Source organism: Rhizoctonia solani, chromosome 5 (genome assembly GCF_016906535.1).
Source record: "Rhizoctonia solani chromosome 5, complete sequence".
Lineage (NCBI taxonomy): Eukaryota > Fungi > Basidiomycota > Agaricomycetes > Cantharellales > Ceratobasidiaceae > Rhizoctonia > Rhizoctonia solani.
Window position 1 is genome coordinate 1,602,571 of NC_057374.1, and position 17,020 is coordinate 1,619,590.

At 50.4% G+C, this 17,020-nt stretch overlaps 3 protein-coding genes across 3 annotated transcripts; 1 reads left to right on the forward strand and 2 right to left on the reverse strand.

Annotated features, from left to right (window-relative positions):
• Positions 1-3,589: 3,589 nt before the first annotated feature.
• Positions 3,590-9,287, reverse strand: RhiXN_09320 (Septation initiation network scaffold protein cdc11; the record flags this gene model as incomplete). Its single annotated transcript, XM_043329136.1, has 19 exons — positions 3,590-3,905; positions 3,955-4,066; positions 4,138-4,233; positions 4,283-4,332; positions 4,383-4,599; positions 4,658-4,749; positions 4,803-4,950; positions 5,002-5,084; positions 5,135-5,206; positions 5,271-5,747; positions 5,801-6,606; positions 6,701-7,293; positions 7,345-7,618; positions 7,670-7,757; positions 7,799-7,882; positions 8,150-8,601; positions 8,646-8,843; positions 8,892-8,955; positions 9,007-9,287. The coding sequence occupies 19 exons, from the start codon at positions 9,285-9,287 to the stop codon at positions 3,590-3,592; spliced, it is 4,503 nt and encodes a 1,500-aa protein (XP_043180582.1).
• A 588-nt stretch (positions 9,288-9,875) lies between these two features.
• Positions 9,876-11,945, forward strand: RhiXN_09321 (glycoside hydrolase family 61 protein; the record flags this gene model as incomplete). The annotated part of the gene is made up of 11 exons (XM_043329137.1): positions 9,876-10,027; positions 10,075-10,122; positions 10,181-10,472; positions 10,530-10,682; positions 10,739-10,837; positions 10,899-11,061; positions 11,115-11,309; positions 11,362-11,507; positions 11,561-11,566; positions 11,616-11,816; positions 11,877-11,945. The coding sequence occupies 11 exons, from the start codon at positions 9,876-9,878 to the stop codon at positions 11,943-11,945; spliced, it is 1,524 nt and encodes a 507-aa protein (XP_043180583.1).
• Positions 11,946-12,325: 380 nt separating this feature from the next.
• RhiXN_09322 (cytochrome P450 family protein) lies at positions 12,326-16,543 on the reverse strand (the record flags this gene model as incomplete). Its single annotated transcript, XM_043329138.1, has 21 exons — positions 12,326-12,481; positions 12,541-12,595; positions 12,661-13,327; positions 13,382-13,454; positions 13,519-13,588; positions 13,645-13,696; positions 13,757-13,928; positions 13,983-14,254; positions 14,306-14,395; positions 14,456-14,789; positions 14,843-14,887; positions 14,944-14,997; positions 15,046-15,070; positions 15,123-15,210; positions 15,259-15,468; positions 15,528-15,621; positions 15,678-15,861; positions 15,920-16,079; positions 16,138-16,299; positions 16,349-16,420; positions 16,480-16,543. 21 exons carry the CDS (start codon positions 16,541-16,543, stop codon positions 12,326-12,328), a joined length of 3,099 nt encoding a protein of 1,032 aa, XP_043180584.1.
• Between the last annotated feature and the right edge of the window lie 477 nt (positions 16,544-17,020).

The window sequence follows — 17,020 nt, forward strand, 5'->3', positions numbered from 1 at the left end:
GATGTCCTCGTGCAATGAGGGGCAGGCAGGGAGGAGCAGGGAGGAGGAGGAGATGTGCGAGTTGCAATGTTAGTACCAAGCCGCGCTGTTCTCCGTGGCTTCGACCCATTATGGAACGGTGGATCATAGTGACCAAGAAAGAAGCGCATATATACACGCGTATCTTGTCTTGGCTTAAAACGTCGCAGCCCTTGATGCGTGCGTTAATGGGATGCAACTTCCCACGAAGAAAGAAAACGGTTGGGTGCCGAACCGAGTGCCATTCGGGCGTGAACACACCGAGGTGCGAGGTGATGGATGTGATACCCGGTCGTTGTGCAGTGAGTGGCTACGGGTCAGATTAATAGTGACTCGTTATTCCGCTAATGAGTCGGTGCGCTGTATCGTCTTCTTCCCGAGCAAGAACCACGTATACCATAGCGTCTAATGAAGAGAACAGCTGCGTTGGGTCTTCTTCCTATCACACGTTCAACACCTAAGCGAAAATAAATAGAATATCAAGAAGAAACTGTTCGGAGCTCCGACTCGCTTCGTGCAATAATCAAAGAGAGTTAAAAAAAACCCACACATCTTTCGAGCATAGGTTTCCAAATGGATTTCTCCGAGAGATGGGGCGAGTGGCTCGCTCAACATTTCATCTTGCATCAAGGAAAGTGAGTCGCTTCGGCTCCGCAGGGCCGATTTCTAAAAATGGGTGGGAGAGGGGAGAGCTCGATATATGTGGCTTGCTACCAGGGACGCATCGCCAAGGCTTGTAGGGAACGTGGGTCGGATATAACGGGAACGGCGGTGTAATGTATCCAGGCGATGACGACTACTAATGAACCTTGTAGTCGGCATTCTTTCGAGTTTTGCTGGCGATATGTACGTGCACAACCGTTTCAGCCAAGGTATCGCTTTTCTTGGCTGTGATTCAGTAACGATAGTCATTTAAAATGATAAGATAAGATAACGTAACTCACCACATGCTGAGTTTTCACCCCAAACTCCTCAAATCTCTGTATATTTAGTAGTTATTCCCAGATGTAGTCAATATCAGAATTCACAATGACGTCAACGAGGTAAAAATACCAGAACCCAAATGGAGCTACGAAAGCAAGCAGATCACGAGTATTTGCTTGCATTCCGTCGTATCTGGGAGTTGAGAGTGTGATTACCCAGCCTGGTAGTACTGAAATGAGGTGAACAAATTAGCCATCAAGAACTCAGATGGCATACGCACCTCATTAACAGTGTAAACTCAAGTTTTGCTTGCGATTACCTGGTTTGCATATTATTGCCTCAATGCGAGCCCAAATCGCCCCGGGCGTGTGAACGGTAGTAGCAACGATGGTACAAGATGGCTTGCCAGCGAGCACCAAGTCTACCACATAGCATCGAGTATGCGATCGAGAAAATGCAGATCTCCGGGAAGAGCCAAAAATATCCATTATCGAAAGCGTGCGTCGACCTGAACTATCCAGTCAACCAAAATGTCCAATCTGTCATCAGGTTCGTCCAAAAAAGGAACACGTTAATCAGGGACCCCAATAGGCAATCTGGGTGAGAATAGAATCCACATCTGCACGCGACGTGCCACAGGTCAGGATGGATGGTCAATGAAATCCTGACAAGATGATGATTTATGTTACGTTCGTATTATCGTATTATTGTACTGGCCTGACTCAGCACGCTATGTTCCTGTTGTTATAGGATATAGAGGAATATGTATCCACGGGTCAGTGGTGTTGAATTCCAATACACAGAAAAGGTCCACCCGGTTGTAGTGTATAGACGCCGGCACAAAGTGGAGTAGTAGACCGATCGGTGCACCGGGTGAGGGTTGCGCTTCCGGTAGTCCATTCTCATATGTCATTAGGTTATTGCACGACACCCTGTTACAAAAACAAAGCAGGCCTGGTTATTCATATATTCGACCGCATCCTGAAGCTAGCACGAAGCGCGAAGCTATTGTTGGTCGCACATATCCGGAAGAAATCGGTTCGAGGGTCCTTCCCACAGGGGGTGTCGATCTTGTTACGGGGGTGTAGAAGTATACAAAACAAGTAAAATGCAAGTGTATGTTATGATTAGGTTCGCCTTCGGCATGGCAGGCACAAAAATAGGGGATAAAGGGCAAAGTTTGATACTAGTTTTTGTGTATGACGAATCCGCCGAGAGGCGGAAGCGTCCGTTGAGGCCCGGTCTCGACGTAAAAGCTGAATTAGCTAAGCCCAGGTGCATTACGGGTGAGTCCTAGTTTTTGATGAGGATGCAAGAAGTGTCCGTATTGACGATAGTGATTGTAGGATGCCGTACTCGTTAAAAATAGATTTCGCTTGCAAGGATAATTGACATTGAGAGTGTCAAATAAGGATGACTGCGTGTCGTATGGTATGTAGGCTGTACGGCAGGAGCATGCGTATCATTGGTCATTTGATCCATGGGAGTGTGTCCTTGGGAGTCTAGAGAAAAGTGCCAGAGATAAACCGGGGAGCGCCGTACCGAGCGACACTGTCTGCGACAGCAAGAGGGAAAGGAGCAAAATCCAAAAAGTCCAATTTTGCCCTTGAGACATAGGCACGTGACCTCATTTGTTTCAGATGTGAGACCGACGCAAGACGGAGTGGTGGGAAAGATACTGTACAATACTTTCTATTCAAACCCTGGCCAATGTGCTGACGATCGGCGCCTCAGAGACATCCGATCGGCACCACCCGCGCCGAGTAGAGAGCCGAATGTAGCCTGTATGTATTAGGTTCGCACGTCTAAGAATATGCGGTCCTGCTATAGGCGGTGAAACTCTACTCACGAAATGGATGGCAGGTAGCGGGCCGTATGACGAGATATTCACGGGGCATTGGCACACATGAGCATCTCCAAGGGTCGCGCTGAGGATAGAAGGTTGCATCATGTAGGTTTTCTGTATTAGGCAAGTCAAATATGGGAAGCACTGGTATTTCCGATTGCTTCGCATTCATCATAAGCGCGATTCAGCCACCCGTGCGCAGCCCTGCCCCCGCAGCACTCACAAGCTAGTGATCCCCCCATCGGGCACGAAGTCCACCCCTATCCTTGCAGATCCATCGAGAGGTTTGGCAAAAGAAGACGAAGTGACTTGGTTAACGACATCCCTAGGCTTCTTTCGAAGGTCTTCAAACAGGAACAGGACTAAAGCTGCCGCGGCATCCCTTGCTCTCACGCAAGGCACAGCTGCCGCTCATGACGGAGATACTTCCTATATCGTCAAAGAGATGATGCCATGTTGGGGGTTCAAAGATAGCTCGTCAAGTCTGAATATAGTGCCTACCTAAGATAGCCGCGCTGCCCGCGTGCGGATAACGACCTGGCAATATTCAGAGGAGGCCGGGCCGGCTTGGCACGCACAGTGACTGATGAAAGGTGCGTTATCCTATTTTCCTGGTGTTAGATCAAGTTGGTTGTGCCGAGCTAGGATGATTCAAGCACTGCTGTTCTCATCGAGAACCCAAGGTTAACGTACGCCCAGCGCCCCTACTTTCGTCACGGATCATATAGAAAATTAATGCAGGATCTATGATTCAAAGCAAGGAAACTAAGTATAAATGTACATAAATTAAATGATACCACTTCAATCCTGGGGTGGGGGTGGGTTCATGCTGGCCTTGTGAGACTGCTCAATGCCCAGAAGTAGTTTTTGCGCTTTAGTTCGTTCGGGCTGAGTAATTTCGATACCATCCATGATGCGAACCTGAGGGCAAACACGCATTACCAAGCCACGGTAAGCTAATCTCCCAATATACAATTCGTCCGGTAAGTCCCGTCGAAACTTTACATCCAAGTCGGACCACGGTGTATTCTTCCCGTTAGTTTCGGAGGGTTGGAGTGCTCCGGGGACATCTCGAACGAGCAACGGGAGATACCACCCGAGGGAAAAGGGGTTCATCCTTTGGTAGTCTGTTAGTGCTGCGATATTAGCAAAGTACGGTGACATACCTGAAATCGAGCATTTCTAATTCCTTCATGCTTTGCAACGAGCGAAGTAAAGGCTTGGTAGCTTTCAAACGGGATCCAATGACCGTAAGTTTGCGCAGCCGCATCAAACCACCTAAGGGTCGTGCATCGGACAGGAAATTATAGTTCAAGTTAAGAACGCGCAAGTTGGGGACCAGTCGGTACAGATCGGGGGTAGCGAGGACAATCGGCAGGCGGCAAGTTCGAGATAAACTAGGTTATAGCACGGGACTTCTAAGAATCCAGGATCGAGAGGGTTGCCTAGCAGAGTGTGAAAGAAAATACTATTTCAAGTTGAAAGAAGGCTTACCTGAGAGGTAGAGTCTCTTGACGTCCCTGATGTGGGACATACACAAGTGGCTGTCCTCATATTAGTTATGAAGATGCCCAACACGTAAACAGGCACTCACAGTCCGCGCCCGCTCTGATTTCGCAGGCTCAGGTTTTCAAGCCGGCGCGCCTTCTCAACATGACGTAAGGCGCCGAGTTTATTATTATCCACATAGAGCGTGCGCAAGTTGACAAAGGATGAACAATCGAGCTCTGCTAGCTTATTATCGCTGAGACGGAGATTACGGAGTCGAGGGAGGGGGGTGTTGACGTGGAGTTCAGCCAGTGCATTGTGATCTGTGGAGTTTATATGAGAAAACGAGTGGGGCTGGAAGAACGGATATCGATGGCAGACCTAGGTTCAGGGTTACTAATGTCGGCACGCTTGACAATCCGGCAATGGTTTTCATGCCGTTGTTGCTGAAGTCTATGCTATCGATATGTGGCCTAGCGTCGACTAAGTAAAAGGTGTCATGGACGCGAAACCTTTAGGAACGTACCAGCTGCAGTCCTCGAGTGACACCGATTTGAGACAGTTGCCCTTCAGGTTGACCTTCACCAATGACGTCGTCTGATCAATGCCACTCAAACTGCTGATGGTATTCCCTGCAGCCGACAGCTCCCGAAGGTGCCGGAGACACCTGAGTTCTATTCCGAGACGTCAAAACAAAGAAGGTTGGTTTAAACATGGATACTTACGTGCCACAGAGTCAATCTGATTGTTACTGATGTCAAGCACTTCGAGATTTGCGAGATGGCTATATGAGGTCATGCTAGTTAGTCTGGCCAAAGTGATCAGCAGGGTTTCACGCATATATGGTCTGGAACATACTGGTTCTGTGCCGCATTAAGATCCCGAAGACAACTTGGGATCCCGCTTAGGTATGCAAGTTCATTGCCGTGCCTGGCCAATTGGTGGTATAATTTTAGCATCAGCTTCCCTTGGCAACGTGGGCGGTTTTTCTTACACATTTAGACGGTCCAAATTGGGCAGAAACTCTTTGAGCCTAGCCAAGCTCTCGATCCCCTTCTTCGACAGATCAATCTCGCTCAACGGCTCCCAGTAGGGCTGATACGGGTGCACATCAGTAATTAGTTCCACTAATCGGTCGTGCGCTACTCCGAACGAGCACTCGGTCAAGAAGGTCGGGTTCTTCTGGCCGCCGGTACGGTCCGAGGTGCCGAAAGAGTAAGTCCGAGCGAACGAGCGGGGGTTGCGTGACACGTCCGGGTCCACGTCCGGATCACCCCGTCCCGTGTCGAACTGTTCAGTCGTGTCTTCGTCCTCATCTGATTCCCCAGGCGGCTGCTTGCCGGGTGCAATAGATAGATTCGCCAACATGCTGTCATCTTCCAAAGCATCCAGTAAGTTTCCTATGCGTTGCATCCTCGATGAAGGCGCAGCCTCGCTCTCTGGGGTAGTGAGCGTAAGCGACGTGAGCTCGCTGGGGGTGTCGTTCACAATATCTGTATAGACAGTCCACGAATTTTTCCTGACATTCGGCCGTCAGAGAAGCTCACAGAGCGTCGGCTCTGCGCATTCTGCATTGGGGTAAAGTCAGGAGTACTGCGCCGGCTGGAACCGGCGGACGCAGCGGGCGTAGATACCGCGCTTTTCAGAGCGGGTCGAAGCGGCCCAACCGGACGAGCAGTTGGGATCTCGATGTTCGTGGGTTCATGCTCGCAAGTTTCTGGTTCATGGCCATGGTCATTGTCATGGTGGTCGAGATCCACAGGAGCTGATTTGGGCGATGGCTCGTACAGCTTCAGGTCATCGCCATCCAAGTTCGTGGGGGACGCCGTGGGAGAAACATCAACAACATTAAGCTCAGTGCTAACGTCGCTGTCATAGGTTATAGTTGACTGGGGAGCTTTTTGTCCATTCAATGCCTTGGCGGGGTCATTCAACGTGACATTCGAGTCAGATGTTGAGTCCTGTTCTATATCTACTTCGTGCTCGTCAACTTCTTCCATTGGGCGAAGCCCCTGCCCCTCGCGTTCTTGTTCTTCAACAGTCGAGGCAAAGCTGTCAAAGTCCCTAAATGGATCCTCACTCTCGCTCACGTTTTCATCTACTTCTTGCCTCCAACGCATCGCCGCCCGATCGTACACCATCCGCCCAACCCGTTCGGGCAAAGCCTCAGCGGGTAAATCGGATGGGACAATCTGGCGTACGCCTGGAATTGGTGGCCCAGGGTGCTTGACGTAAGAGTCAGCCGAACGAGCCGTGCTAGTTTTGGTATCAGCTGTTGAGGACGAGGACACGAATCGATTCATGTCGTAGCGGGTAGGTGATGCCGGACGCTGCGGTTCCAAATACGATTGAGCTAATGGACGTGATTGGGATGATAGAGAGGCGCTCGGGGGTTGTATGCGCGCCGACAAGTCTGATACGGACCTCCCGCGACCTGTAGGTGTTCGCGAGCGCGGGGTGGTTCCGGGCTTGCTTCAACAATGGCATCTTGGGAGGTTCGACCAAATCGGCGTCTCGTATAACGCTATGCGAAAGTTCATCGACGGTGCTCAGCTTCCCTAAGAATGGGCGTGGACCAGACTTGACGGACCCTGCCTTATCATTCAACTCTACGGTGAGCATTAACGACGAGAGTTGTGGAACAGGGTCCTGGTTTCGGCTGTTCTGTAATGGGGTTCGGCGGCCAAATGACGATAGTGGGTCTCGATTGACGACCAGATCGGAAGGGGACAGGGCCTGTTGATTCGGTCGATGAGGCTGGAGTGAGTTGAACCCCTTGATAATGGGACTTCCCCCACTCGTACTCCCGTCTCGAGTCATTATGCTTCCCTCCCTCATGCTTCCCTCTTCATCGTCCGAGAATTCCTCCCGTAGTTGTGCCATCAAGTCCGCTCCACGTCTCCTGTAATCGTTGGTGGCTGAGCCGGACGATGACTGGACCTCCTCATCCATATCCATGTCCATATCGCCTTCACCTTCGCCATCCTCCAGTTCAGTGCCCTGTTGAATAGGCGAAACTTCAAGAAATCGTCAGTTTATTTTTAATCAATGAATTGAGATGGGCGTACCAGACTCGTCATCAAAACTATGAGCACCTCTCGTTGCTTGCATCGAAAGTCCTGTAGCGTCGGCGTAGCTGTCTATCCTTGAGGACGAGTGATAACCCTCAGCATCATTGTCGGTTGCCTCTCCATCTGCCTGCTCTTCTCCCGACCGTTCTCCATCCCAATCTGAGAAATCTTCTGGAGGTGTGAGCTTGATCTTTTTTGCATATCGTACAGCATCACTCGGCGTGCTCAGTGCATGCGGGTCATCTCCTCTAAATTCCATGGTATTGACCTGCTGTAGAAAACGTTAGACCAAGTAATCATATCAGTTTTCAAAAGGACCTACCTGGAAGCTTGGCGAACTTCCTACACTTCCAACAGCTATTGAATCCACTAACGCACTCAGCTGATCACGAGGTAAACGTATAATGAAACTGGAACAGCTTTAATCGAGCATCTCGCCGTGCCAGCGTACCCGGCGACGGGGTCCGGTAGCCCTCTCGCAATGGAGGCTCGTCCATATTCGAGCTCGCGCGGGACGAGGGCCTCGAGTCGGTACCTAAATCCGGAGTAATGGATCGTAAGGCATTGTGGGGATGAAAAAGTGCGCGGGTGGCATGGCGGCGCTCACGTTCTGCCTCGCGCTCTCGTCGGCGCTCCCTCTTAGATTTTTTAGAATGGGTATACGAGTTGGAAACTTCGTTTCGAGGCACAGCAAAAGTGAATCGGTAATTCGCACCGGGTTTGCGGCCATCGAAGAGCGAAAGACCAGGTATATCGGTATCAATTATCTCGTCTGGTCCAGGTGTCGTTCTGGCGCTTGTACTCGCCTGCGGGGCCCTGCCGTGTTGGTATTTGAGCCCTCTCGGACTCTTGCTCGAGTTGTCCCTCGAAGTCCGATAAAGTAGGATCTAGGATCGAGTCGGCTTCATCTATATCCTTGCGCCTCTTGCTACCACTGTCATTACCACTGAAACTCAAACCGTTGGTCAGTCGCTCATCGTCTTCTTCGATGATGTTGGGTATTTTGCCAGAGTGACTAGTTTCCGGATCGGAACCGAAGGGCCTTTCTTCGTGTTGAATGTTGGACATGTCAGCCAGTATATCCCTCGAAACGCTTGCACTCGACTGGGACGATTCCTCCGCCTCGAAAGATTCGTATGGCTTAACCAAATGGCTTTCTGACCGGCTAGGCCTAAGCGGGGCATGATGATGAGGTAGGCGAAAAGTGCCCAAGGGGCCACGTCCAGCCGACGGAGATGGGGCGAAAGCAGATGACTGAGAGGATGCTGATTCAGGTGAAGGAGTACGGGAGATATTACCAACGATTGGGGTGGCATGAGGACTTGGTGTCGTATTTCCAGGAGAGGGGTGCTTGGAAGGGGCGGCTGGTGGGAGGTAGAAGGACTGGAGCTTGATGCCGTGGGTCGGTGGTAGTTATGATACGAATAGGAGAAACGGTGGATTGTTGGGGTTGGGTTGGGGCCGAGTGTTGTTGTTGCTTGAGGTATCGGAGGGGGCTGAGGTTCAAATGAGTAGAGCCTGTTGGAGGACTAGGAGGTTCGAACATTCGTTCCAATGCCAGTGGTGTAAAGAAGTTTTTGGCTGCCGACTTCTTTCAGCGGGGGCAGCCTAGCGGGAACAGTTACAGTATCAGCCAGATAGTCAATATAGCGAACTCACTTTAAGCGGCTCTTGTATATTACCAAGAAAGTTCCGACAGTGGGTGGACTTCTGGGCTCGCTCGAACTCGAGGATGTTCCAGGTTGTAGAGAAAGCTTCTTCTTGCGTTTTCGTCTCCCTGAAGTAATCCTCGTATTGACCTCTCCTACTGAACTCGAACTAGCATTGGGTGGCGGTGCGAGCGCCACTCGCACCGAACCATGGACTTGAGTAACGTCCAGATTTTGAGCTTGCGATACTTCGACGCGATCGCTGAGAGCCATTGCCATCATCCCCTCCATCCATTCAGGCTCAACCCATTCTCCTCCAGTTCATCGGTCATCCATGCAGGGAGACTGGAATGGCGGTCGTTTGCGTTATAGTGGAACATCAGAGCCATGTTTATCGATGTTGACGCGGTTTGAAGCGATCACGTGGTATGGATGAATGGTAACAACCAGTGGGTAATCGTTCGTACTCATCGACTGTTGTATCGAATCGAAAGTGATTATGTCTACAGAGAGTGCATATTGCTACTGTAAACTATGCATGTACTAAATACAAAATACGAGGAGGATTCAGCCCCAAGTTCAGGCACATCTGGTGCATGAATTTTATCAGATACACTCTCGTCCCCAGTATTTGTCGATCCTTATTTAGCTGGCTCACCAAAAAGCCTATATAAAAGATACTCATGATACTGGTATGTATTGCGATGCGTGTCGGCAGATTAAAGTTGATTTAATTCGCCAATGTCATATCAACCATCTCTACACAATAATATAGCCACGAACCATATACTTTGGAGGTTTCATAAACATCAGGTCTCTTGATTCTTGTCGTCCTTAAGTTCCTTCCACAAGTCAGCTCACTCGGCAATGCGTCACGTTATGCCCACACGTGCGCTACCCGATATCCTTATTTACGACACTGTCAGCGTCACAAGAGTTCAAAGCAGTATTCGTTCCTGGGCATTAGGTCATACGCCCCTCATGTTTGATCGCGTTATTTTCTTCGGAGGATTCGTCGGCGCCAAGCAATTGTAAGCACCAGTATTGATTGGCGCTTAATCTAATAGTGGAGTAACAGTTTCAGCGTCATATTCCTGTATCTTGCTTCTTCATCCCTAGGCCACCTGTTTGTGTTGTATCGGGATAGAGGGATTCTCTTCTTTAATAAAGGCTGTTCCTGACAGCTATTATTCAATACCTCCAACGGCAGCTAGACGCGTCCCTGTGCCTTCACCGGAGCACCGCAAAAACCTCGCACATTTGCGGAAGGAACGGGGATACACCGTACCGTTTGCAACCAGTATCGTCAGATACAAGCTTCTCGACTACTATTCTGGCAATATACCCTACTATGTGTCAGCAGCAAGATACAACCTTTTCCTTTCGCTGTTGTTCATACCACCCCCCGCGCAACCGATAATCCAGCGGACCGTCTTGAGTATGACCTCTAGCCCTTCTCTGCGTCCTCTTGGCGGAGTGAATTATGCGCACTACTTTTCATGCCCAGAACTCCTCTCGGAGCCTATATAAAAGTCCGAGTGCGATTCCGAAAGAGACAGCAACCGCCTGGTTTCCCTTCTTTCGACTCGATCTTTACCCGCATATACACCGACTATGAAGCCCCAAGTCATCGCTACCACTCTCGCTCTGTTTTCGGCTCAAGCAGCCGCACATACCATCTTCCAGGTAGGTACAATCATTGCTTCGATGAATTGAATGTCTAATGTAATGAATGAAAACAGGAACTGTATGTCAATGGGGTTTCTGCTGGACATTTGAAGGGTATTCGTCACCCGACTTTCAACGGCCCGATCACCGATGTGACTAGCAACGATGTGATTGTAAGCACTTCGCGCATAGACGAGATGTCGTGCCTAAACTTACATTTTTGGTGATTCCCAGTGCAATGGCGGTGTCAACCCACTTGTCACCCCTTTTGACAAGACTATCATTAATGTTCCTGCCGGAGCAACTATTACCCATGAGTGGCACCACAGCCTCAAAGGATCCGAGCCCTCTAATCCCGATGATCCTATTGGTGCTAGCCATTTGGGTCCTGTTATGGGTGAGTTGAATGGCATTATTTCCCTTATTCGAAGCACTAATAGGCCAAAAAAGTCTACTTGGCCAAAGTTCCCGACGCTACACAAGAGTCCGTTACTGGTCTTAAATGGTTCAAGATTGCCGAGGACGGTTTGGATGCAAACGGAGTGTGGGGTGTGAATCGACTTATCAATAACGGAGGCAAGGCCAGTGCCGTTATCCCTAAATGTATACCCTCTGGAAACTACTTCCTTCGTGCGGAAATCGTTGGTAAGCCTACTGCGCGTTCTACTTAGAACTACTGACCAAACGAAAACAAAAGCTCTTCATGGCGCTTCCACTTACCCTGGCGCTCAATTCTACATGGGCTGTGCTCAAATCAACGTTACTGGAGGGGGAAATGCATCACCTGCTACTGTATCCTTCCCTGGCACCTACTCTGGTACCGACCCAGGTATCACCGTCAATGTAAGTTCACATATTGGCTGAAATGGGCGCCAAAAACTTATATAAATTTACAGATCTACGTGCGTTGAGTCGACCGATTACACATACATATAGCTAATTATTTGATAGTATCCTCCACTGACCAATTACGTTATCCCTGGGCCTCGCCCCTTCACCTGTGATGCGGGCTCCTCACCAACGACTCCAGCTACCCCGAACCCTTCTACGACATCCCGACCAACTTCAACGACCGCAGCCCCTACTACTTCCGCCCCTCCCACCAGTGGTACTGTCCCGAAGTATGGTCAGTGCGGCGGAATTGGCTGGACGGTATGTTCATTCTTTTCAGCATTGACATTACTGAGGTGCTAATTTATGGTATTGTCGCAGGGTGCCACACAGTGCGTTGCTGGGTCCACGTGCAAGGTGATCAACGAATATTATTACCAATGCACGTAGATTATGTACTATTAAAGACAACTATTTTATTAAATGGAATCTTAAAGTCTAAGCTTGATACATTCAGTCATCACAAACACGTGAAGGATTCATTACTCACGATATATTTCTATGCAAATGAAGTATAGTGTGGCATATGAATTACGCAAATTTGGTCTCCAGGAATGCCCAGCATATATTACAGCTCCAGGTTCTTCTTGCTTTCATATGATGAACCCAAACCTCTCGCCAAAAAGTAAAAGACTCATGCAGCGTTAGCGAACCGCCTAGTTATTCTCCACATTGGAACACGTAGATCATATTTTTCAAATATATTTGACAGCAATACCACTCATACAGATACGTTCCGATCCATTGCCACAAAGTCAAGGCCATATAACTCAGCCAAAAACATCAGTTGCATACCGTTCAGACTGGATCTTTTTCCATATCTCCTCCAACCGCTCCTCATCCATACCTTCCTTCCCCTCAGCAATGATCCGCACACACGCATCCCGGATTCCTGTTGCAACATGGTTCCCCCCGCACGTATAAAACTGACATATCAAAGCCCCATAAGTCCTTCGCCTGTTTCACAACATATGGTACCACCCACCTTTGCACCCTGGTGAAAGTACTCCCGCACAACCTCACGGTCATGCCATACGCGCCTACAGCCCACCACACCACCGTTAGAACACCTCTCACTACAGTTCATATCATCCCTGTCACTCACTCTTGCACATACTTCTGCCCTTCCGACTCCTCGGCAGCACGTGAGAACGCAGGTCGCACGTCCACCACTCCCAGCTTCGACCACTCCCCAAGCTCTCCTTCCGAGTACAGATAGTCTTCCGACGCCTTCCGGCATCCAAAGAACAGCACGCACTTCCCTACCTCTCGCCCCGCTTGCTTCTGCATCGCCCGCTCCTGTATGAACCCTCGGAACGGTGCAAGTCCCGACCCCGCAGCGAACAGCACCATCGGCACTTCCGGCTGACTTGGCGGATGGAACCCCTTCGCCGACGGCCGCACCGACATCTGCACACGGTCTCCCTTCCGCAGGTTCGCCAGGTAGTTCGATGCCACTCCCAGGAACTGCCCCTGCGCCACCACTCCCACCGTCAGAGTCACGTGCGACGGGTTCCACAGCGGAGACGACGAGATCGAGTACTGGCGCAGCCGCATCGCGGGTAGGGATGCGATGAACACCCCAAGAGGCAGCTCGATGTCCCCATACTTCTCCAGCAGGTCCAGCATGCTGCTGGTCGTCGGCTGGCCATCTTTCACGCTGTATGCGCTGACCAGCGCTTCCAGGTCCGCGCGTGTGGCAGGGTCTTTGGCGTGCTCGAGTAGAGTAGACACGTTGCGCTTCGTCGCAACCTGTCCGATCTCCACAAAGCCTGCAGTGACGGCCTTAGTGCTTGCTGCATCATGCGACGCTCATGTATGCGCACCTGACAACACCTCCGAGATGCTCACTGGCTTTCCTGTAGGCAGGGTCGTAGGCCCAGCGACGTTCAGCACGATCTACAGGTGAGGGCCGAGACTGAGTATGCATGTCCCAGATGTCTGCCGCCATACGCTAGCATACCTCTTGTTCCGGCGAGATCTTGAACCGTGCAAGCACTCGACGCACATACTCCGGCGGGTTCGATGGCAGGCTGGCAGCCACAGTCAGGCTCGATCCATAACGTGCACAGCAAGCCAAGACACATACATTGCAAGATAGTCTCCGGCCTGATAGCTCATGTCTTCCGGAAGCTCAAACTCTGATCCACAGTCAGCCACCGCATCCGACTCGTCACGAGCGCACACACCCCGCTACTCACCAATATGACGCTTGGCGGGGGCATCAGCCGCAGTAAGCAGCCGGTTCTCGACCACTAGACCCAGCCTCGAGTCTGGCTGACGAAGCGTCGCTGCTCGGTCCGTCGGCGCACCTACAAGCTTCACTTCCACGGTCGGGCCACTCGGCCCTTCCTTTGCTTCCACGCTATACTCCTGTCGGTATGTGAGCACCTGTGCGGCCGATTGGTCGATTGACAGTATGCTTACTTTGGACAGGGCCTGCCACAGCTGGTCCTCCCACTCCTCGAAGCTCTCAGTGAAGCGATCGCCGCCAGCATCGCCCTCTCCGCGTGCAAGCAGGCGCTTGGCACCCTTTTTCTCGAGTGTGTCGTCGATGAGGCGTGGGATGCGCTGATAGGTGTGGACCCAGTCGTGGTTTCCGGCGCCAAAGACAGCAAAGGAGACGTCTTGGAGGTCCTTTGTGTCGGTGGAGCTGACAAGGACCTCGACAAAATGGCCGGCGTTATCTGCAGGCTCGCCTGAGTGTACGATGTGATGGTGATGGCTACTAGATGAGGAAGTATACTGACCCTCGAAAGAAGCAGTAACAATGATCACAGGGCCGTCCTTGGGAATGTTTCCAACTATGCTGTTCAAAGTGCCAATCTTGGCACGGTACCCTAATATTGGGGAGTGTTCAGGAAGGGGGATTAATGGAAGTAGGGACTCGCTCAGCTCACCTTTGCCAGCTGCATCTGATGCTATGCTTTGTGCGAACCCTTCGCACGATCCAGTGTTGCTTCCATAGAACACATATAGCGGAATACCACTCGAGTTTCCATCTATAGCCTTTTTCTCTGTCGTTGGCTCGTTGCTGACCTGGGACGAGGCGGTTGCAACTGAGAATGATGGGGCACCCTTGCGAGGGATTGCATGGAATGTAAAGTCTTTGGGCTTCAACGTAAGCGTCTGCTTGAGCTGTAGAGTGTATGACTCGTCGCTGGGCCTGAAGTCAAACTTCTGGAATATGGTTGCAATTGCGATAAGAGCCTCTTGCCAGGCAAATGGGCGGCCCTGTCGTAAGTTGATTGGCATCTGCACGCCTTTAAGAGAAAAGGCGGACTTACAATACATGCGCGAGCCCCATTACCAAATGGTAACCACGACTTGGGCTACGTTTTAATCACGTTAGATGCAAAGCTCCTCTCACGTGGGTTGTGGCACCCACCGGTAAAGCTTCAAACTTTCCATCTAGCATTCTATCTGGTTTAAATGTTTCCGCCTGGAAATGTTTAGCAATAGAACCCTGCAACCTAGTTACCCAACTCACATCTTCTCCCCAAACCGTGGGGTCTCTCCCGATATCTCAGCCAGGACAATCACAGTTGTACCTTCTTAATTAGGTACTTTCCATCTCCTACAACTTCATCCTTATGAGGAGTCACAGTAAACTGCCCGATGCTTGGTGTGACACGGAGTGACTCTCGCAACACGGCTACCACCAGCTGTTTACTCTACCGCTCATATACCCATACACACTCACCATTGATGTATGTCAGCTTGCTCAGGTGCTCGAACCTGATCGGCTCTCCTCCTAGAACACTGTCCACCTCGTTCTGAATCTTCGCATACACATCAGGATTCTTCATAGCATGCGCCATCACAAATGATAGCATCCCGGATGTCGTCTCATGTCCAGCGATCAGGAACGTCAGCATCTGCGCCTTGATGTTCTCTTCGCTCAGCCCTTGTCCTGTCCATCGTCCCAGTCAGTACATCACCCATAGCCATCCGTTGCGCATAGACACATACCCGTCTGCGGGTCCTTGCCAAGCAGCATGGCGTTCAGCAGGTCCTTCTTGTCTGACGGATGATCTTTCCTGTCCTTTACGATCTTATTTGCAAGCTGCCGTACCCCATGCATCAGTAGCTGACTAACGCAGCCAAGGCTAGACGGCTTACTTGGTTCATGATCTCCATGTCTGCAGCATACTTTGCGTTCGCTCCATAAGACAAGGCTTGCATCACTGTTGTCCGACGGGAGCGTAGGAAGCACTCCTTGAGGAAGTCGCCCATGGCCTTCACGAACGGAGGCTCGCCCTCGGTGTAGAACGTGTTCAGCCTGTAGTTGAACGTGCATAGCGCGCTACCGGGGTACAAATAAATGTTAGGCCAAGGTCAAGTACGAGCGTGTGTGTACTGACATGGTCTCGAAGGCAAGTCGAGTGAAGTCATCGGTAGGGTCTATCTCGTGTTCTGGTCCGAAGCGTTCCCACTTGAGAACAAGTTGAGATATCACATCGAACATATCATTGAACATTCCCTTAATGGAAAGAGGGCCAAATGCAGGCATCAAGATGCGATCTTTCGAAATGATGAGTGTTCATAAAACCCGGGGATAAAATTTTGTAGATATACGTACGAGCAACGCCCCAGTTAGTTTCGCCATGATAAGCGGTGAACAAACCATCAGATACGAGGTTTCGGACCTCAACTAATGGACCATTAAGATCTTTATGGAATCTTTTCTCATCAAGGACTTCCTGCGCGAGTTTAACGGAGGATACTGCTACAACGGATCGGCCTAGGCGGAAAGGTTTAGGTATACTATATCCGATAACGAGGGGACTAACCCATGAGATTCAGTGCAAATATTTCACCATATTGTTTAGCTAGAAGGGTAAGTGACTTTCCCGGGAGCTCAGCTAGAGTAGAGATTCCGAACAATAAGATCACGACATAAGAAAGAGCTAGCCATGCGCACCATCAATATCGCGGACGTTTCCAAGAAACGGCACAGCAGGAGGTTGTGGTATGGGCGTAGTCATTGCTTTATATTCCCAGTAGACGGATGTGCGAGTAATGCCGGGTGTAGAGAGAGGTGGTGGGCCAAGGGTGCCCTTTTATATCCTTGGGACGTGAGTAGCCCCAATACCGTGCCCAATACAGTTGAATAGGGTTGAAATACTATCGATTCTCACCTCCCACCTTCACATCGTAACATATCGTGGGGCCATTTCACATATCACCGCATGAATGGTATTCGTCTTTACTGCGCTGCCCGGTGCCCGAGTGGTATAGACACATAGTCGTCGTTGGCCCGGCTAACTGCAGCGACAGCAGGCGGCGCTGACCATAATTATGTCAGCGACCAATAATCACATGTCGCCTTTGTAAGGTAATAGATTGTTCATGTAGTGCCAATGCAGTGGTGATATGTCCCCAAAATAACGTAACTGCACAGGTTTGAATGTGCTAGAGCCTAGAGTCCGTGGTGGGACCCAAAAGTATGGATTCTCTGAACA